Below are 23028 nucleotides of genomic sequence, written 5' to 3' on the forward strand. Positions count from 1 at the left end.
AGACTTATGGCGTGACACGCTGACTTGTTGCAATCTTATGGAGTGACACGGTACGACCCAATTGTGGTGACACGCTGAGTGAATGCAGACTTCTGGCGTGACACGTTGACTTGTTGCAGTCTTGTGGGGTGACACAGCAGGAGCCAATTGTGGTGACACGCTGAGTAAATGCAAGCTTATGGCATGACACGCTGACTTGTTGCAGTCTTGTGGGGTGACACGGTATGGCCCAATTGTGGTGACACTATGAGTGCATGCACACTTCTGACGTCACACGTTGACTTGTTACAGTCTTGTGGGGTGACACGACAAGGGCCAATTGTGGTGACACGCTGAGTGCATTCAGACTTGGAGTGACACGCCAAATTGTTGCAGTCTTATGGGTGACACGGCAAGGGCCAATTGTGGTGACACGTTGAGTGCATACAGACTTGGCGTGACACGCCAAATTGTTGCAGTCTTGTCGGGTGACATGGCACAAAATTAATAAAATTAATAAAATTTTAGGTTTTGGATTTTTTCAATATGAAGTTTATCTCTCTACTTTTAGCTTTTCAATTTTCAGCTTGATTTTATGTTTAATTGATAAAGAAATAACGGGAAAGTAATGTATAAAATGTACGAATATTAAAATTAATAAAATTAATTGTATATACACAAAAAATGATGTATATACAAAGGTTGATATGTTCAGGGTTCGCTCTCACAACTGTTCGAAAATATTTCTAATGCGTATTGGCGATGCATATTTGCAATCATATTCTGCTTAACTCTGATATTTTACGATTGCAAAATATCATCAATGTACCATATCTTGAACATACCGTAGTTGACACTATTGTTCTACCGATGCACTTTAGCTTTTGGCAAATGGATATCCAATGGCATCGGCGTCAAATCTCGTGTCTTTCGACGTGTTTTGTCGAAATAACCGGCTTGGTGCAGATGATTGGCATAATAGTCGTAAGGGATGTCATCTGAGCCGCACGCACTCTGTTATCCTTAGCATCCGAAGTTTTTGCGAAGTCCACCACCTTGATCGTCCACCTCACCAAGTCGATCTTCGCAATCACCCAATGCCAGCCCACATTGCAAGGTACGAGGATGAAATCGACATTTTTCCATTTTTTGCCATATGTCGGCTTTTCACCCTCCACGTACCCCCACAACTCATCCGGAATTTCCATCGTGGATCGGGCATTTTCAATTGGAAATGTGGTGTGTAGCATATGGATGGTGTCCTATGAAGCATGTATACATTAGCTTACACTTAATGCAATCAAAAACTGAGTATTTTCAGAATTGAAAAATTTTCAAATAAACTTACGAAGAATATCGTGTCAACCATGCATACACGGGTAGTGTACAGCTTCGACTTCGGCCCTGTCATCCACTTACAGAGTACGCTGAGACATGCGTCTATATGTTCACTACTCATTTCTTCTTTGGGATCCTTTAATGTTGTGAAAAATTTAGCACATTGATCCCTTAAGATCCCGACTTCACTCCTGCATATGTAACAGAATGAATTTCAAAGCCTTGTGGATTAATGTTTCATTAAAAAACAATATTTACAATGTTATTTATGAGCTTACCTCGCACACTCGTTTTTCTTGAAAGCTTCATATGCTTGCACCAGTGAGTCCTTCATATCCCGACGGCTCACTGAGAGGTCGAGTAAGGGTTTGACATGTATTTGCTCTCCAGTTTAACCCATGCCTACTTAGTTGGGTCTGAAATTGGTGTTGCACGATGATGGACATTAGACTCTGCTAACAACAACCGTGTCCCGTTGGCTTTAGGAGTGCTTTGAGGAAGATGGTCCCCTTCAGCCTGAAGTGATACAAGGTTCCCATCCCCTCCTTCTGTTGCCTCGACTACTGCATAGGACTCAGGAAGATGTTGTCTTTCAACCACGAGTGACTGAAGGTCCCCCTCCTTTCCCTCAGATACATCGATAACCAAATCAGCCTCAGGAACATGGACTCCTTTAGCCATGAGCTAATGAAGGTCCCCCTCCCCTCCCGCATATGCATCGATAATCGAATCAGCCTGAGGAACATGGACTCCTTCAGTAGCATCTGATCGAAGGGTTACATCCCCTGCCACAGCATCATCTCCATCAAGGTCAACAACATCATCGTGAAAGTGAACAATAGCCTCATCATGCTGCCCATCATCAGCATCAACGTCGTCCTCACTAGCATCATGAGATGAAGGACCGGCCTATAGAACGAGACAAATGGGAAAATCTGTTAGCTCATAAAATACCACAAACCATAAACCGAGAACAAAAAATACAACTACACCTACTAAATATAAATGACCAATATATGAGCGAAGATAGAATATTGTACTTATGATTTCAAGCCCTCTAGAATATGAGCAATGACACAGTCCTCAAACGTCTGCATGGTCAGAGTCAATGATTGAATCAAAGTCTTCAACTCCGACATGTCTTTTTTATGTCGGTGCATGATCCGTCACAACTGACGCTTCATTACTACTCCGTCATTAACTCTTATCGAATAGGTCAACTACAATAACATATATTACTGTGTTATTCAATAATCATATAAGGAATTGTTAAACATTAACCGTTACAACTTTAAAATCCATACCAGCGGCTCGTTACCACTGTGCATTAAACAAGACCAATTGGTGGTTGAGGAGTTGTTGTCGCTTTCTTCAATTGTAATGACAGAAATTACTGTGTTACTCGATAAACATATGTAAAAATGTTGAACACAAACCGTTACAACCGATCTTACCGACGTCTCGTTAGCAGTGTGCATCTGAAGAGGACTAGTCGATGCTTCAAGAGTTATCATCGCATGGTCCAACTGCAAACACATATATGTTAATCGATAATCACATATGGAATTGTTGAACACAAATCGTTAGAACCGTCCTTATCGGCTGTTCACTGCCATTGCCATGGTCGTCCCCTTCCTCCATCAACTCAGGGGCCGACAGCTCATCCACTAAAACAGCGACAGTGCACCTCCGCTTGATGCCACCAGTGGCTCTATTCTCTTTTAATTTTCTTATCTTTTCTCGAGCACCTAAGCTCTAGTCTGACCGATCTTCCAAGTGCCCTATTGGCATGTACTAGTGGCCCTTAGATAATGGGACATCAATGTCCATAAAATACTCCCAGTTGGCCTCATTCGGGGTGAGCTCCAAGGTCTCGACTGCCCAAAATTGCAAAATAGGGATTGTGATTAAATTTTAGGCAAAATTATTATACAAATAAACAGCAAAAATTAGTAGTTGTTCACTTACCTGCTCAGATGACTCCAACTTCTCAACTGTTTTGTAGAAGTCTTTCGGCTTCTGATTGCATTGCCATCTGCATATACTTGGGTAAACGTCCTTTGGAGCAGAGGGGGTAACTATTTTTCGAAAAGCCTGAATTACCTCCATTGCCCAGAACTGCAAGTCAAATGTAACATTATCATATTGTAAATGATAAACGAGTGCAACCATAAATTTTTATGTCAAAATGAAACAGATAAATGTTTAGTGACAATACTTGTATCACCCACGCGAATCCATAAATGTTGTACCGTAAACGAGTAGCCTTTTGCGAGTTTGAGTCAGGCACTTCGAACCCCTTCAAAAGGTAGTCCTCAGTCAGCCTCCAAACATAGTGACCCCATAGGAAGGCATTCCAAGCGTCGATGTCCTCCACCAATGACAATAGCCAAGGCGTCACCCGTCTACGATAGTCCTGACCAAATAAAATGTTATTCGCGATCAACATAAGTGCCATTTTAGTCGCGTCGCTTGGTCGTTGAAAGTATCAAGCAACTCCTGCAACTTAATGTTTTGCTGCTTGTTCCAATATCTGGCATGAATTCCATCCGCAACAACCTCGTATGGTCTTATGAACACATTCGGCATTGGACCAAACTTTAGTCCGATGATAAGGCAAAACTCCTGCTTTGATATCTACCTTTTGGTCTTACCAATGGCAAACCATAACTCGTGCTCTATTTCCTCTATCTCATTGATTCGACGAATCATGATGTTATGCAAGAGACCAGCGCTGAAGTAGCCTTGTGGATATACGTTCAGCAGCATTCCGAAACATGTATGCTTCACTGCATCGTACTCCCTTTTTTCTTGGAGAGTCTTGTTGATGTAATGCAGCTGCGACCACTTACAGTGGGTGTTGATAACGACATTGAACGCCAACTTTTCCCTCGGCACAAGAAGCAAAACACTCCAAAAACAGCCGTGACATGCTGAAAATCCAAAAACTCAATTAACCCACAACACTCTAAGAACAGCTGTGACAAGCTAAAAATCCAAAAAACCAGTTAACCCACAACACGCCATATGTAGACGCGAACCCACTTCAACACTTTGGTACGACCATAAAACCAAGAAGAAAACAATTTAAGCAAAGCATAACAATTGCAAAAAAAAACACCTAACAGCCCAGCAAACCAACAAAAAATCAACAGTTTAAGCAAACCAACCCACCAAAAAATCAATGAACAGAAGGAAGATTAATTTTAGAGTGACCGACCTCTTCACTGATAACCGACATTGTTGTTGTGATGTAGTTAAGCTTGGAAAGAACGAAGTCAAACTCTCTGCTACCTTTCAAAATGAGGAATGAATGAAACTCTCTTACTTCCTTCACACTGAAAAAGACGTTTGTGATTTCAGAAAAATATTTAATTAAAACGAAATGGCCTTTTATATTCATTTCATTCGTTCAGTGGAAGTCCAAACGCCTTCCTCGTCATTTGCTCGCCTTCTTTCATACCATGGCTGTCACATATTAAACCCATGACGTGTCACATGTTTAACCCATGCCGTGTCACACGTCTGACCATGGCGTGTCCCACACTCTAACGCTGTCGTGTCACACCCGTCCCACATATTCTCACTGTGCTGTCTCACACATTTTCACCCTGACGTGTCACACACTCTAAACCCTGTCGTGTCACACTGGTGTCACACATTATCACTGTGCCATTTCACACATTATGACCCTATTATAACCCTGTCGTGTCACATTTTCTGACCATGGCGTGTCACACACTCTAAACGCTGTCATGTCACACCCGTCTCACATATTCTCACCGTGCCGTCTCACACATTATCACCCTGCCGTGTCACAGATTCCCTTCATGGCATGTCACACACTCTAAACCCTGCAGCGTCACACCCGTGTCATACGCTCTGACCATGGCGTGTCACACACTCTAAACACTGCCATGTTACACCCATGTCACATGTTTTCACCATGCCGTCTCACACATTATCACCCTGCCATGTCACAAATTCCCTCAATGGCGTGTGTCACACACTCTAAACCTTGTCGCGTCACACTCGTGTCACACATTATCACTGTGCCGTTTCACACATTATGACCCTATCGTGTCACACGTTCTAACCATGGCATGTCACACGCTTTAAACCCTGTCGTGTCACACCTATCTCACATAGTCTCACCATGACGTATCACACATTGCCACTATGCCGTGTCACAAACTCTATACCCTACCATGTCACACCCGTTTCACAAATTCTCACCATGATGTGTCACACATTCCCACCATGCCATGTCACACATTCCCACCATTCCGTTTCATAAACTCTAAAACCCTGCCGTCACACAGACCATATGGCTTGTTGTAGCACGACCATTTCCTGCTTCAGATTCACATCTTTCTCCTTTCGATTCACCACCATATTAGGGATTTCTGCTTTCACATCATTCTCGAAGCTTTCGATTCATCACGATCGGTTCCTCATTCGATTTAATATCACCCTTCGTATTATCTAAATGCCATGTCTGAAATATCTGAAAAACCATTATTTTGTTTTGCAAAAGCTTCTGGGGAAAAATTGGATGTTTTGTATAAAAGTGGATGTTCGGAAATTCTTCGCATATTTATTTTCTAATTTTTCGCCTGTTTGAGAGTGCACGTCACTGAAGATGTCTCATTAAGGGCATTTTTGTCCCAAAATCTCTTTTGGTGGCTAAAAACAGTTAAATTTATCTGGAATGTTATTTTCAAAAACACTTTATTTTCAATGCCCAAAAAAAGAATTTCCCCCTTATAAAATATTATATTATCTTTGAGTTAGGCCAAATGGGGCAAGGCTCAAGTCTAGAATTCTATGCCCAAAGATCTGGGGCAAGGTTCAAGTCTAGAATTCTATGCCCAAAGATCTGGCCTGTGGAATATGGACTTGGCAAGCGGCCTGGCCATTGAACACCGCTCAACCTAGCATACTTAATTTGTTTTGTTTTCTTTCAGGATATGCTTGATTATGGAAAGGAATAAAATGAGAATAGAATAGTCATTTCGTAAGTATTGAATAAAAGATAAATAATTATTATATAATTTGATTTATGAGAATAGAATAAGACAGGAATCGCTATCATGAATTATTCTAATGTTTAGTTAGTAGGAATAGTTTTAAGAATAATTAAAAAATAAGTAATAAATGACAAAAATACCATTTATTATAATATTTAATTTTTAAATTAAAATAGTTATAATTAAAACATTATTTTATTTTTTATTCTTTTATTCTTTATTTTTAAAATATTAAAATATAAAAAAATATAATTAAAATTTTAATTTAATTTTTAAGTTTAAAATATTAACTTTTTATAATGTATAATTAAAACTTAAACCTGTTTATTTTAAATTAATTTTAATTTTATCTTTTTTATTTTTAAATTTTAAATTTATTTTAATGTAGTGTGAAAAGGAGAGACATAGTTAGGTAGAGAGAGAGAAAGAAATTGTAAAAAATGAATAAAATGTATTTTATATAGTATGATAATTCTTCAAATTAATAAAGAATATTTTTCTCCATTAGTGTTTTCACTCTATTCTTTACTTTTCGGAATAATCATATCAAGGAGATCTTAGTATTGGCCTTTCGCTCACCTCTTGGCCATTCCAAAAAATGAAATAAAGAGTTAAAAAAAAAAGATTAAGAATAAGGAGATTGACTATACTATTTCCCCAACCAAACAAAACATGCTGTGAAGGTATAGATTTAAAGTAATAAACCATTGTTTGTGTCTGCCACCCAAGACTGTGTTGACCGCAACTCAAAGTCCTTGAACAAATTGGTTAACATAATTTAGTAAGGAAGTGGTGTTTTCCTCCCAAAGAGATTCAATCCTTCCTAACACCAATGATGAGTTCCTAGATATCTTGACTCCTTTCATTGAATTGTAGGTGTCATCAACTTTTGCATTGGGGACAATTATGCTATCAAATCAACCCACTCTTATGCAAAAATGATCTTGTTCACATCAAATGACATGTTCCAAAAACCATGACATTGTCTTTGCATTTCTATTGTAATCATTTTATTCATTGAGCAACTTCTCAAATTTCGGCTAAAAATTAGTTTCTTTCTCATTTGTTTTTCTTGCTCAAATTCTCATATCTTAGATTTCTTGCTAATGCTGTCCGTATTTGTTTGGTGCGGTGGTTGATTTCGATGATTTTTTAGGTGCGGGTTTTATCTAATTTTGGTATTGTTAATTTTTATATTTTCAGTGCTTCTGATACTAAATGATTTTCATTTATTTTGTTTTGTTTTGTAAAGTGTTCAAACAATTTCTTATTGAAATGCTGGTTATAACTTGCTTTCGGTCTACCTAATTTTGTATAGGCTTAAATTTATATCAATTTTTCAAGACATAATTTAATGAATCCATTTGATCAAAAAAACAAATTTCATGTGTCATTACAGTGATTTAAAATCAAAGGGTATAAACATATCAAAACTTTTGGTAATTAACCCATTTCACTCATGAACCCTAAAAACAATGTAATAATTAATGATGAACAATTTTTTTTTTTTTTGTAAATAACATCTTAATTAACTTTCTGCCCATGTATAGGCAGTGGGTTAAACATATTATTCACTTAGTTTTTAAAATAGTTGATTGGTCGCTTCTGCACATGGGTGGAAATGTAGAGCCTGGGAACTAGAGCCTCAGGTGACTGTTCATTGGAGACTGGGGATATTTTCAGATGTTGGGAATCAAAGTTCTTAAGTCAGCCCTGTAAAATCCCCCATGCAGGTTATGTACATTAATTAAGAGCTCCAACTGCTTACAAAAAAACATGCCCATTAAATTATTTTTTTGTTATTTCGGTATCATTTGTGACTAATGAAATGAATTAGTGCCACACCATTAATTAGCAAATAACTAGATGCCCTTTTTCTTTTTCTTTATATCATAATTTATATGTAATATTTATTACTAATGGGAGGTTAATTAATAATATAATACTTAAAGAAGTTTGGGAATTATTTAAGAAAATCAAATAAGTTTCATTTTTTTATTACATTCAATCAAACTTATATATTTTTATTTTGAATTAAATAAATCGTTATTATTAACAGTTAACATACCTTTCCTAATCAAAACGGTTTTTGTCATTTTGTATCATATGGTGCTAATGTGTTATATATATTGATGTTATATTGAATGATGACATGATCGAGTGATATTTTTACCTTTCATCTATATCAACCATATATGACATAAAAAATGATAAGTGATATTTTGAGACACATACATATATATATATTTCATTCACATGATATTAATAGGAATGTCCTAACACTTGCAAATTAATAAAAAATTTTGCACCATTCAAACCACCCATATTGGTAAAGTATTAGCCCAAAATGGTGAGGCATCTTTTGAAATGGAAAAGAGAGAAAGACATATTACATTGCACTGACAAAGCTAATATTTATTCAACTTCAAAAAGCAAACAAAAAACAACCTACAAATCCTAAAATGAAAAAGGAAATGTCCCTCCCTCCTTACTAAATATAGAAGATTACATGGATGAGAAAAAGAAAAGTAAAAGTGAAACCACCTATTGCATCCATTCCCTTGTGACGGTCCATGCTTCACAAATAGCTTCGGCTTTATTTCTTTATTTCTTTTTATAACAAAATTGGATAAAAAAATCTTTCTTGCTATTAGGAATGTTAATGGGTACCGTATAATCAAATTTCTTATCTTATCTAATTTGATTAAAAAAAAATTAGAGTACTCTATAATTGAATTTAGATAGTAATATTATTATTCATTACAGGTTTAGGTAGAGTTTGAGTAGTGCTTTGATGGTACCATTACCTAAACTTGATTATCAATAGTGATTTTTATATTAAATTTTAGCTTTTTGTATATTATTTTTATTTATAAATTTCTTGTAACTAGTGTAATATTTATTAAAATTCATTATTTATTATAAATATAATTTTAAGTTTTAATCTATTAATTTAACTTTTATTAATAATATATATTGATTTTAATTAGATATTTAACATATAGTGTCTAAAATATTTAGATACGGATTCAGATAATAATTTAAAATTTAATCGAGAATTTATAGAATTTGGATATCGTTATTAAATTATTAATTTCGTATTAAGATACTTAAAAAATAAGGAGTGCCTTACTGGTTGAAAGTGGACTATGTGGCCCAATAAGAGATTGACAAAATCTCCCCTCCATGCCTACTCTGGTTCGAATACTATTGACACGCGCTCCAAGCTCCAATAACGTGCGAGTAAAGGAGAATCCAATTTTGTTATCCCAATAAAGCAAACAAAAGGAAGTGGGGAGGTGATTTGGGATTAGTGCGCATCACGTGCCACTTACGTCCTGTGGACGACACGCGTCACCGCCTTTTCGAAAGAGTAGGACCCGCCAACCAGACATGGAAAGGAGCACCACTATATTTGTTTCCCGTGACAGCCCAATCAGGAAAGCCCGAAACAGTGAAAAAAGTCACCGACGGCTTTAGGCGGGCAATAGCAAGGTTTGACCAATGGGTTCCAAGTAAAATGATAGTACCACGTCACAGTCAACAAAGCAGTGCTGTTAACATAGCAAAAGCCCGGAGGAAAGCTCAAGCGGTGACGCGTCCCTATTCCCGGAAAGATCTCCCTTCCAGTGTTCTTTATAAACCTTGAACGCGGATATTCTTTTTCTTTTCCCCTTTTTTTCAAAAGGTGTTACTATAATTAAACTATGTAGATTACTATTATTTTATATTAAAATTTTAACTGAAAATATTTTTTTCAAAATGTGTTACTATATATTAATTACGTGAATTATTATTTTATAAGTTGATAATGGAGTTTTAAAATATTATATTTATTTAATTTTTTTAATTATTTCATAATAAACATCGAGTAATCGCATAAAATAATCAGTTTCTACTTAGTTAATTTGTCTCAATTTTGAGATTTCGTCTCCATTATATTTTTATTTATTAAAAGAAAACATAATACTTTAAAAAACTCTTAAATTATTAAAAAAGTTAATAAGTACTTATTATTTTATTTTATTTAATTAAATTATTATATTTTTATTTTGAACTAAATTTTATGATTAATAATTTATTAATTATTGTTAATTAAATATTACTTATCATTTTATGTCATTTGATAATGATGTGATATGTCAACATCTTATAATAAATGATAAAATGGTATGTTGATGTAACATAGTCATATAACATTTTTTACTATCACATTAATGGTACGTTGATATAAAATAACAAGTAATATTTTAACTAACAACAATTAATCAATCGTTAATCATAAATATCTAATCAATTTAAAATAAAAATGTGGACTTAATTAAACGTAATAGAAAAACAAATAAATAATTTAAATTTTTTAAAATAATTCCAAAACTAATTCAAACATTACGTCTTTATATTTATTAGTTGAAAATAATAGTAAGATGCATATGAATTGGAGCTAAAAGACTGCAATGTTTATAAATACAAGAATTTAAGAAAAAGAGTAATGATTAAACAGGTCGTGCAATTTAGGTGTGCACAGCTGAGTTTACACTTCACATGGGCTGTTATTAATATTAATCAAAGCAACTTAATTCTTATCTAGCTAGCTACTTCAATCCAATTCAAGCAATTTCCATAGCAATGGGTTGAGTTAAGCATTTTTATAACTTAATTAGCTGCTCCAGCAAGCTTAGTTGAGTATTTTATTTATTTTTAATACTATAAGTCACTATTAAAATTATGATCTTTTATTGACGAAATATTTTATTGATGGTACTCAAAATTTCGTTGATAACGTAATCGGGAAAGCGATTGTGGATAATACCATAACGGAATATTTTGTCGATAAAATCTTTTATGTTTGTAGTGAGTCCATAAAAAAGGTCATAAAGTTTTGAAAAACCCAAGATTCGAGAATAAAATTAAATAGTATAAATTTTCTTATAGTTCCATGATAAAAAAAGAAAGAAAAATAGTGCAGATATTATAAATTTAGGAGATCTTGAAAGAAAGATTTTAAGCAATTCGGATCTAACTTAAAAGTATTTAATGGTACATTATTATTCTCTTAAGAAGATTGAGAATTCCAAAATCCAAATCCTAACTTTCCTTGTATCTTTTTGTAAGATATTATACTGTTTTATACATATATTTATATATGTATCGAAAGAACTTATAAAGTATATACATAATTATTGAGAGAAGAGAAATTGAAATGGAATTGTTAATTAAATGTCCCTACAGGTACAAGCACAAGGGCGCACCTCCAAAAAACAACCCTTGTCTTTGTGGAATATTATAAGAGGAAAAAATGTAATGAGGTGCCACCTCATGTGCTCCACTTAGCTATTGGATGGAGGAGAGACGTTTGGATATGTTCTTCCTGTTCTCCTCCAACATGTTTTCTTACTTCCTTTTTTTCTCTGTTCAATGGAACAAACCCCCTTTGCATTCAAAGTCAAATTAACCCAATTATGATGTAAGAAAATAATACCAAATAATCTCTACTTTATTGTTATTTTATGCTAAAAATAAGTATAATATTCTTTTATAAAAGTCTTGAATCATTTAAAGAATTTCAAAAGCTGCCATGAATCATCCTTCACAAGCTGCCAACTAGCACATCCTTGTGCCACGTAGCACTTTCTGCTGTAGGCAATTCTCTTTGACGTGGCACCCACTATCTTCACCCTTTTCCCTACATAAATACCCCCGTTCCTATGTAGTCCTCTCTCTCTCTTAAATCTCAAGTCGTCCCTTGTTTCTTTCCTTGTTCCTCTCTTCCCTGCTCCTCCCTCGCTTTAATTTCCTTCCTTCCCCCCCCTTCCAAACAGCAGCAGAAAGAACCCAAAGTGCCAAAAGAGGCAAAAGAAATAATGCTGAGTTTTGGTGGTGTAGAAGCTCCCACTGGGGACAGCCTTGACGGTCCAGATCATTCCAAAGACATTTCTCGAGATTTGCGTGACTTCCCATCTTTAATGTCTTCTTGTTATCCTATCACTCTGAAGGTACCACAAGTTTCAGTGAGTGCAATGTGTTGAACTATCCGAGTCAACTGAACATTGACTCTTTTCATCTTTTATGTTTTCATTTTTACCTTTAACATTGACTTTTATATATATTTAATTTTCTTTTTGTGTTCATGCAGTTCATTGATGTGTGTTACAAGGTGAAGATACAGCAGCAGACCAACAGTTCTCGAGGTCGATGCATTAAACGAATGTTTAGCCATGGAGGATTATCAGCAGCAACGTCTGATCAAAGATCAACGGGTCAGGTTCAAGAGAAAACGATCTTGAACAACATCACAGGCGTGGCTTCACCGGGAGAAATTTTGGCTATCCTTGGTCCTTCGGGCAGCGGCAAATCAACCCTCCTCAATGCCTTAGCCGGGAGGCTCCAACAGGGCCATGGCTTCTCTGGAACTATCCTTGCTAACAACAAGAAACCCACTAAACAAATCGCGAAACGCACCGGATTCGTCACTCAAGATGATGTTCTTTACCCTCACTTGACAGTTCGTGAAACCTTAGTGTTCTGCTCCCTTTTAAGGTTACCAAAAACATTGACAACAAAGGAGAAGACTTCAATAGCTGAAATGGTTTTGTCGGAGTTGGGGTTATCGAAATGCGAAAACACAATAATTGGGAACAGCTTTATACGGGGGATTTCAGGTGGAGAACGAAAAAGAGTGAGTATAGCTCATGAAATGCTTATAAACCCTAGCTTGTTGATTCTCGATGAACCAACGTCGGGTTTGGACTCGACAGCGGCACACCGGTTAGTTTCAACTTTAGGGTCGTTGGCTCAGAAAGGGAAGACCATAGTTACATCCATGCACCAACCTTCTAGCCGAGTTTATCAGATGTTTGACTCAGTGTTGGTTTTGAGTGAAGGAAAGAGCTTGTATTTTGGAAAGGGAAGTGAAGCCATGGCTTACTTCGAGTCAGTTGGATTCTCCCCATCTTTTCCCATGAATCCTGCAGATTTCCTCCTTGATCTCGCTAACGGTACGTAAGCTTTAATCCCTGTTCTTATTTGTGGTTCCTGCTGCTTCCTTTTCTTGTGTCAGCTGAGTTAACTCGAATGAATGGCTAGGCTCTTTGTTTTTTTCCTTTTTCCTTTTTGGGTGTCGTTTCAAAGACGTTTATTAGCAGCTTTGTTTAGAATAGAGAGAGAGAGAAAAAGAGAGATAACAGTCCTTTCTTCAATCTTTTTTGGGTTAATTATTAGAGAGGGCAATGAGACATAGTTTTCAAACTCTTTTTTCCAGAGGGAAAGTTTGGTCACTTGGTCCATGAGGGAGAACTCTAAGGATACAAGATCATGTGGCATACAACTGTTGCATTCTATCTGCCTTAATCAATTGCCCATCCCTTCTTTTCTTTTTCTACCATACTCATTAATCCTACCCCCCATTTGACCCCCTTTTGTTTTCTCTTTTTACTCTCTTTCCCTTCTGGGCCATGCTGGGTATTCAAAAGTATTTGCTAGGCTCTATGTGTCCTGCTGATGTTTCCATTAATTATTTCCTGCCCACAGCATTTTTTAGCTGTGGGGATATGGTCTTGCTTTTCTTTCATGGTCCTCTCCTCCCTATAATAATGACTTGCCATTCATCTGTTGCAATTTCCTTGTATTAGGACAAGATTAATTCCAAAAAAAATTTTGGCAAACGAGTGATGGGTTTTCGATGGTGGTGGTGGACTGGTGGTGCTGGCTAATGGGTCAGTGGATTTATAATTAGATTTTTGTTAGTAAAAAAATAAGGAAAAAGGGGATGGTAATTTACTTTGTTTAGTCTTTCCTTTTTCCTTTGTGGGAAGGATAGTGGATAAAAATAGCTGAGATACGTGGTGGTCTTTTTCATTTTGTTGAAAAGGAGTGCTCATGTTTTCTTTAATAGTACACGTGTCATATATCCTTGATTTGGAAGGGACACTTTCACTTTCTTCTTCCACTCTTCTAGCCCCAACTCCTTAACTTTGTCCTTTTTGGCACCCCTAGTCTCTGCCCTCTGTCTTTTCCTATCTGCTCTTTTCCTAATGAAGCTTTTGCTAAGCCAAAGAGCTCTGTGTTTAGCTCGTGCGAAGATTATGAACCATAATTTTAGTCATCAGCTGATATATATATATTGGTCGTTGCCTCTGCCTCTATCCAAGGAGGCATGTTACAGATTATATGTCTATAAGAAGCCACTGCATGTGGACTTCTAGCTCTTCTATAGTCATTGGATTTGACAATTTACTAGAAAAAAATTCTTGGTAAGAAAGGTCAAAAGCATATATTCTTAAAGGAATTAATTTAGTGGGTTTCTCCAATATTAGTAGGTGGCATATGGTGTCACCACAAATATGATGTCATTAAGGGCATTATACATAGAATTATCCTAAGCAGCATGAATAATTAGTTAGCTTGAGAATTTTATGCTTCCCATCATACATTTTTCCAAAAAGGATTGTCCAATGGAGCATGGGTCCCTCTTGGACACTAGGGCCATAATTATTGGTAAAAGGATTATTAGTTAGTAGATTACAGCATGAGTCGTGGGACCCTTTAAGAGTCTTGTCCTTCATAAGGAGTATGGACCTTCTGCTTCCTTCCACACATCCTTCCATCCAAAGGGATCACATCATAAATGTTTTTACTTTGGCAATCAAGTTGGCTTCTTCGCAAAATGGAAGAGGACTTAGGCATGCAGTGACAATTCATGATATCTTTTCTAGACATGAAGCCTTACCTTACCATAAAGCTTACATCCCAAAAATCAATCTGTCTGTTTCATTATAATTGTATATTTCAGTATTTGATTCAATAATAAATAAATATGTACAAAAAAAATTAAATTTTGAAATCTTTTTAAAATAAAATAATAATACATTTAGGTAAGTTGGATCACTAGGAAAACAATAGAGTTCAATGGATAAAGTGATTTCGAGCTCAACAAATCAGCAAATAGATTTAGAAACACCTTTATTTTTAACATACTAATACTTAGATCTAATGACATCTTGTAGAAAAAGCCGAATCACCACCAACTAGCCTAAGACATATTTAAATCCTATATGGAAGTTAGATGGGTCATGTGAATCACATAGGTGGTGAATTTTAACCTCTAATGCCAACACATGGATAGCTCTGCATTACATAAAAGATAAAAAAATGAGTGGTGGGGGTACGTCACTAATCCACAAAGTCTACAAAGAAATAGTGTTATATGTGCAAAAAATTGTAGATGAAGTGCTTGAACAGGTTTCGTATCTTTGGGATCTCCTATGAGAGAAGAACACATTAAATAGAATTTAGAGTGTTAAAAAATGGAGCTGATGTAGGAAATCTTTCTCAACTTTTCCATTCATATATTCTTGGACACCATGATGGTAAGGTGGATTTGAGGATAGAGAAAGGGAGAAAGCTTATGACTGACGACAGCATTGATAGCGTTAGAAAGCATCTTGCTTTCTATCGTAGCTAGAGCACTTAGAAGGTGGCGCATCGCATCACTACTGTCCTTGCAGGTATCTGTTGTCAATAGTTTTGGTGCTATAAATTAACGATGACATAGTTCCAGCTATTGTAATTCAACAACATTATGAATCTAATTAAAGAGATTAGACATTTAATTTAGGTTTCTTTTATCAAATCAGACTGATGCAACATATGGGTTTGTTTAACGGTGGATATTTCTCATGTCCTGGTCTGCTCTGGGTGTCATTCCGTACCTGGTTTATTGATTTCTAACCAACAATTCTCAGAATAGCTTATCAAATAATTGTTGTGTTGCCCTCTCCTAGGCTGTCCCTTATCCAGCTTTACACTTGTTAAAACTTGACCTCAATTTTTATTATTAAGATTGATGTGACCATCTTTTCCTCTTTCTTTTCCATTTAAAATCAAACTTAGGACATGTGGAAGAGCAACACGTATTTGGCTTCTTTTGGATCTTTTCTAGTACACCCAAAGTCATAAAAAGTGGGGATTTGAAAACAAAAAGGAAAATGTTATGCAAGAATAGGAAAAACAAATGTTGTAGTAAGTGGTGGCCCAAACCGTAGTGGCAACACCCGACCTAAGTGGACTCCCACCTTACCACCAACAGTGGTCAGCTTTATTCTTGTTTACTTTTGCCGTGCTGCTACTCATTTCTCTTGCTAGTAAATGTCACTAAGTCTTACATCAATAAACTAATAACCGTTAATTAATTTCATAATGGGAGACGTGCCTTTCCTACTAATTCATTCATATTTGTTCCTTGGTGGCTAACTGATCAATGGGGTCTATCATGCTCAATTAGCATCAGTTTTCAAACTTTTGTTTGGCTGAACCAACTAGTGGTGATGATATTTCTTAAAACAAGATCTCATACTTGGTATGTGTCATGACTTCCTTACCTTTTTTAACTTTTTGGCTGTAAAGGAAAATCAAACCCCACTCCACCAGCTTTGTCTAAATGCTTGGATTTATATAATCTTTTTTATGCTCGTTATAGATTCGAACAATATTTTATATGCTTGATTCAACTCATATTCATCCATATCTTACACGTTAGGGTATATGCTCAAGAGGGTTACTAATAAATTTTTATATATTCCAAAGGTTATGGTCTGGGAACAGAGGGACAGATATTTTGCCTTTAAAGAAATACTACTATTGCCTTACATTGCTTTATGATATAAAGTATCATTTTACTTTTGAATGATTTCTAAGAATATATGCAAACTCATTCAGCATCATGCTTGTATATAAGTAATCATTATGCAACAGTTCATGGAATCTTCCTTTAAGACGAGGTCCAAAGAATTTGGGGGGTAGTTAACTCCATCACTTGTTATATTGTTAACAATTGTAATTGCAATCTTTAGACTGGCTGCAATATATTTGAGGGGTATTAGTTATTATCTGAAGCCTAGATTTAAATCTTCAACTTTCTGCCTTCAATTTATGAAAAAGGGGCCAGGGAAATGACTTGATGTGCTAAATTTTCTCCTATATATGTTTCAGATGTGTGTAAACTTGATGGTGTAAGCGAGAGAGAGAGGCCGAACGTAAAGCAAACTCTTATTGCTTCTTACAACGCCCTGTTGGCCCCAAAAGTAAAAGCTGCCTGCATGGAGATCACCATTGTTTCAGCAAAAGAAACACGTTTGATAGGAAGCCATTCATTTAAAGAACACAGGGATAGCAACACAATTGACCTCTGTACTTGGTTCCATCAATCTAGCATTCTGCTTCAAAGAAGCCTGAAAGAAAGAAAGCATGAATCGTTCAACATCCTCAGAGTCTTCCAAGTGATCACTGCTGCAATATTAGCCGGTTTAATGTGGTGGCACTCAGATTATAGTGACATTCAAGACCGCCTAGGTCTCCTCTTCTTCATTTCCATCTTTTGGGGAGTGTTGCCATCGTTTAATGCAGTATTTGCATTCCCCCAAGAACGTGCAATCTTCATGAAAGAGCGTGCTTCTGGTATGTACACTCTATCTTCCTATTTCATGGCACGGATAATCGGAGACCTCCCCATGGAGCTCATTCTTCCCGTAGTTTTCCTTATTGTGACATACTGGATGGCTGGATTGAAACCTGATTTGGTGGCCTTTCTTTTGACATTGTTGGTTCTTCTTGGATACGTGCTCGTCTCTCAAGGCCTTGGCCTTGCACTAGGCGCAGCGATCATGGATGCCAAACAGGCTTCAACAATAGTTACTGTCACCATGCTAGCATTTGTTCTAACAGGAGGGTATTATGTGCATAAGGTGCCATCATGCATGGCATGGATCAAATATATTTCCACTACGTATTACAGCTACAAGCTGTTCATTAATGTCCAATACGGCGAAGGCAAGAAAATTTCGTCCATGTTGGGCTGCTCACACCATGGAAGAAGCAACACTGTTAGCTGCAAGTTTATCGATCAAGATATTGCAGGGCAAATTAGCCCTGAACTGAGTGTGGCCATCTTGCTTCTGATGTTTGTAGGATACAGGTTGTTGGCTTATCTTGCCTTAAGGCGCATCAAAGGTTGAAGCTAAGCTTTGTGTTAGTTTAAACAGGTTTCTTGTTATTCTTATAGGCCCTATAATTGTAATTCTTCAAACGTGGCGTACAAAGGGATGGCCAAAAAGAAAGATTTGTTCACGGTGTTGAGGGCGAAATTGGAATCAAAGTTAACTGTAACTAAAGAAGAATCAAAAGTAAAAATTTGCATGCAAAGGTTTGCAGCCACATTGTTTGAACTTTGCTCTCTACATTAATTCGAGCTCAATGATACAATTTGTAAAGCAGTTCATATAAGCTTGAGGGATAAAATTTGCTTTCTTAGCCTCACTTAATGGTTGTATTGCCACTTGCAGGAGCTTTTAGATGGGCTCTGTCCAACCAATTTGGGAATAAAATGAGTAATTGGATATGAGGTTTTATATTCTAGAATGATTTCTTGCTCTGGATGGGCATGTTTTAGGTTGTTTGGGCAATTAGGTCAAAGCTTAAAAGGGCTCAATTGGCCTTGAATTTTTTTTTTCAACTTAAAATAAAATTATTTATATATAAATCACTGATAAATACAGTGTTGGGATAGCATTGAAGCCATCCTGAAAAGTATAACACTTGGATAAACCTTGTGACATATGCAAACATTAAGGATTAAAGCAAGAGTACAGTACACAGACACTGAAATAACCTAGGAACACAGTACACCAAGAGTTCCAAGGAGACTAAAGCAATAAAATCACTAACTGATAAACAACACCTAACACCTGGTGATTCGGACAGTGATTTTAAAATACTTGTTATCCAAATTTGATTATAAATAGTAATTTTTAATATTAAATTTAATTTTTTATATATTATTTTTTGTTAATAAATTTTTGGTAATTAGTGTAACACTTATTAAAATTCATAGTTGTGATATATATGATTTTAAGTTTTGATTTATTAATTTAATTTTTAATAATAATATACTTAAAAATTGATTTTAATTAGATATTTAATATCTAGTATCTAATATATTCAGATACGAACTCGGATAACGTTTAAAATATCATTGGATATTTATAGAGTTTGGATATCTTATCAAATTATTAAGTTTGTGTTAAGGTATTTCAAAAATATCGAGTGCCTTGCCTTACTCCTTGCTCCAGGTTGAAAGTGGATTATGTGTTTCAATCAGATTGACAAAATCTCCCTTCCATGCCTTCCCCTCGTTTGCATCCTGTGGACACGCGCCTGCACGCTCCAATAACGTGCGAGTAAAAGAGAATCCAATTTTTTTCCCGAAGAGGTAAACAAAAGGGAGTGGGAAAGTGATTTGGGATTAGTGAGCATCCGGTGCCACTTAAGGCGTGTGGTCGACATGCGCCACTGCCTTTAGAAGCAGTGGGACCCGCCAACCACACATGGAAAGGACCGCCACTATATTTGTTTCCCGTGACAGCCCAATCAGGAAAGCCCGAAACAGTGAAAAAAGTCACCGACGGCTTTAAGGGGACAATAGCTAGGTTTGACCAACAGGTTCCAAGTAAAATGGATAGTACCACGTCACAGTCAATAATGCAGTGCTGTTAACTTAGCAAAAGCCCGGAGGAAAGCTCAAGCGGTGACGTGTCCCTATTCCCGGAAAGACCTCCCTTCCAATGCTCTTTTTAAACCTTGAAGGCGGATATTCTTTTTCTTTTCCCCTTTTTTTCAAAAGGTGTTACAATAATTAAACTATGCAGATTACTATTATTTTATATTAAAATTTTAATTGAAAATATTTTTTTCAAAATGTGTCACTATATATTAATTATGTAAATTATTATTGTATATGTTGATAACGGAGTTTTAAATTATTATTGTATATATTGTATATGTTGATAACGGAGTTTTAAAATTTTATATTTATTTAACTTTTTTAATTATTTCTTAATGAACATCAACTAACCTCATAAAATGATCGGTTTCTACTTTGTTAATTTGTCTCAATTTTGAGATCTCATCTTCGTTATATTTTTATTTATTAAAAAAACACATAATACCTTAAAAAACTCTTAAATTATTGAAAAAAATTTAAATAAGTGTTTATTATTTTATTTCATTCAATTAAATTATTGTATTTTTATTTTGAGTTAAATCTTATGATTAATAGTTTATTAATTATTGTTAGTTAAATGTTATTTGTTATTCTATATCATTTGATAATGACATGACATGTTGACATCTTATAATAAATGATAAAGTGGCATGATGATATAACATGATAATATGATCATATAATATTTTTCACTATCCACGTTAACGACACGTGGACATAAAATAATAAATAGTATTTTGACTAATCGCAATTAATCAATAGTCAATAGTAAAGATCTAATCAACTCAAAATAAAAATGTGGACTTAATTAAATGTAATAGAAAAATAAAAAAATTTTAAATTTTTTTTAAAATAATTCAAAAGCTTATTCAAACATTACGTCTTTATATTTATTAGTAGAGAATAGTAGTAAGATGTTTATAAATACAAGAATATAAGAAAAAGAGTAATGATTAAAAAGGTCCTGAAATTTAGGTGTTCACAGCTGAGTTTACACTTCACATGGGCTGTTATTAATATTAATCAAAGCAACTCAGTTCTTATCTAGCTAGCTACTTCAATCCAATTCAAGCAATTTCCATAGCAATGGGTTGAGTTAAGCATTTTTATAACTTAATTAGCTGCTCCAGCAAGCTTAGTTGAGTATTTAATTTATTTTTAATACTATAAGTCATTATTAAAATTATGATCTTTTATTGACGGAATATTTCATTGATGGTACTCAAAGTTTCGTTGATAACGTAATCGGGAAAGCGATTGTCGATAATACCATAACGGAATATTTTGTGGATAAAACCTGTTATGATTGTAGTGAGTCCACAAGAAAGGTAACAAAGTTTTGAAAAACTCAAGATTTGATAGTATAAATTTTCTTATAATTCCATGACAAGAAAAAAGAAAAATAGTGCAAATATTATAAATTTAGGAGATCTTGAAAGAAAGATTTTAAGCAATTCGGATATTTAATGATACATTATTATTCTCTTAAGAAGATTGAAAATTCCAAAATTCAAATCTTAACTTTCTTCTTATCTTTTTGTATAATATTATATTATTATTATTATATATATAGCGAAAGAAATTATAAAATATATACATAATTATTGAAAGAAGAGAAATTGAAATGGAATTGCTAATTAAATGTCCCTACAAGTACAAGCACAAAGGCGCACCTTCAAGAAACCCTTCTCCTTGTGCAATGTTATAAGAGAAAAGAATGTAAAGAGGTGCCACCCCATGTACTCCACTTAGCTATTGGATGGAGGAGAGACGTTTGGATTTGTTCTTACTCTTTTCCTCCAACATGTTTTCTTACTTTCTTTTTCTATGTTCCATAAAATAAACTCCCTTTGCATTCAAAGTCAAATTAACCCAATTATGATATAATAAAATAATGCCAAATAATCTCTACTTTATTGTTATTTTATGATAAAATAGGCATACTATTTTTTTAAAAGTCTTGAATCATTTGAGAAAATTAAAATAAATCTTTATTTTTTTATTACGTTCGATCAAATTTTTATATTTTTATTTTGAATTAAATAAACTTTAATAATTAACGGTTGACAAATTATCATTAAGTAAAACGTCACTTGTCATTTTTTATGTCCATATGTTGATGTGGAGCTGTGATGGGAAGTGAAAATGCGACGTGACCATATCATCATGTTATGTCATTATCCCACATTAGTATATTGTGTCACTATCTAATATAACATGTTAACAGCACTTGATCAACTCTAACTTATAATTAAACGCGATATAAAACTAAAGACTTGTTATGATACTTATGATTTTGAATATTAAAAAAATGATAAAACAATAGGGAATGTTTACAATCTTATTTCATTTCACTCTTAAAATTTTAATTTAAAAGTCTCAAAACTCTAACCGAAGAAGAGAGTTGTCTCCTTAAGAAAAGGTCAAAACATTGATTCATGTGCATTAAAACTTGATGATTAATTCCGCTGATCTGATGCCTCAATAATTAATCCCTTGACCTTATATTAACCACTGTGGTCAACACTTTGAACCCTTTCAAAGGCCTATCAAAAAGACTTTCAAACTTAGAAAAAAATACATGGTATCACATTAATTTGTGATAATACCATAATTAAGCTCACACAAGTCTGCTAGCAAACCATTCATTTCAAAAGACTTTTAAAACTTTGAAAGTTCAAATCCATTATGTCCATATATATAGAAACCATGGATACTTTAAACAAAATACATAATATCTAAAAAAAATCCTTAATTATTGAAAAATATTCAATTAAGTTCTTGTTATTCTATTACATTTAACTAAATTTTTATATTTTTATTTTATGTTAAATAAATCTTCATAATTAATGATTGGTCAATTCACTGTTGTTAATCAAAATATTATCCGTTAATTTATGTCATGTGATTTTGACGTGACATGTTAAGATGTGACTTGATGACTTGATTTTATGAAATTTTTACTTTTCACATCAACGTAACAATTAATATATTACGTGAATATAAAACAACAAATGACATTTTAACTTATAGTAGTTAATCGATTATTATTTATAAAAATTTATTTAATTTAAAATAAAAATATAAAATTTAGTTAAATATAATATAATAATTTTTGAAAATAAA

The 23028-nt window shown here is 34.7% G+C and overlaps 1 protein-coding gene across 2 annotated transcripts; it reads left to right on the forward strand.

The window, feature by feature from the left end:
* Nucleotides 12062-18659, forward strand: LOC18592956 (ABC transporter G family member 25). 2 transcript variants are annotated; one of them, XM_018125556.1, is made up of 3 exons: nucleotides 12062-12358; nucleotides 12484-13345; nucleotides 17337-18659. In XM_018125556.1, the coding sequence occupies exons 1-3, from the start codon at nucleotides 12212-12214 to the stop codon at nucleotides 18356-18358; spliced, it is 2031 nt and encodes a 676-aa protein (XP_017981045.1). In that variant the 5' UTR covers nucleotides 12062-12211; the 3' UTR covers nucleotides 18359-18659. The 2 variants fall into 2 exon arrangements, with proteins under 2 accessions (XP_017981045.1, XP_007019995.2); XM_007019933.2 differs by having other exon boundaries at nucleotides 12062-12343.

This window comes from Theobroma cacao, chromosome 8 (genome assembly GCF_000208745.1).
Source record: "Theobroma cacao cultivar B97-61/B2 chromosome 8, Criollo_cocoa_genome_V2, whole genome shotgun sequence".
Lineage (NCBI taxonomy): Eukaryota > Viridiplantae > Streptophyta > Magnoliopsida > Malvales > Malvaceae > Theobroma > Theobroma cacao.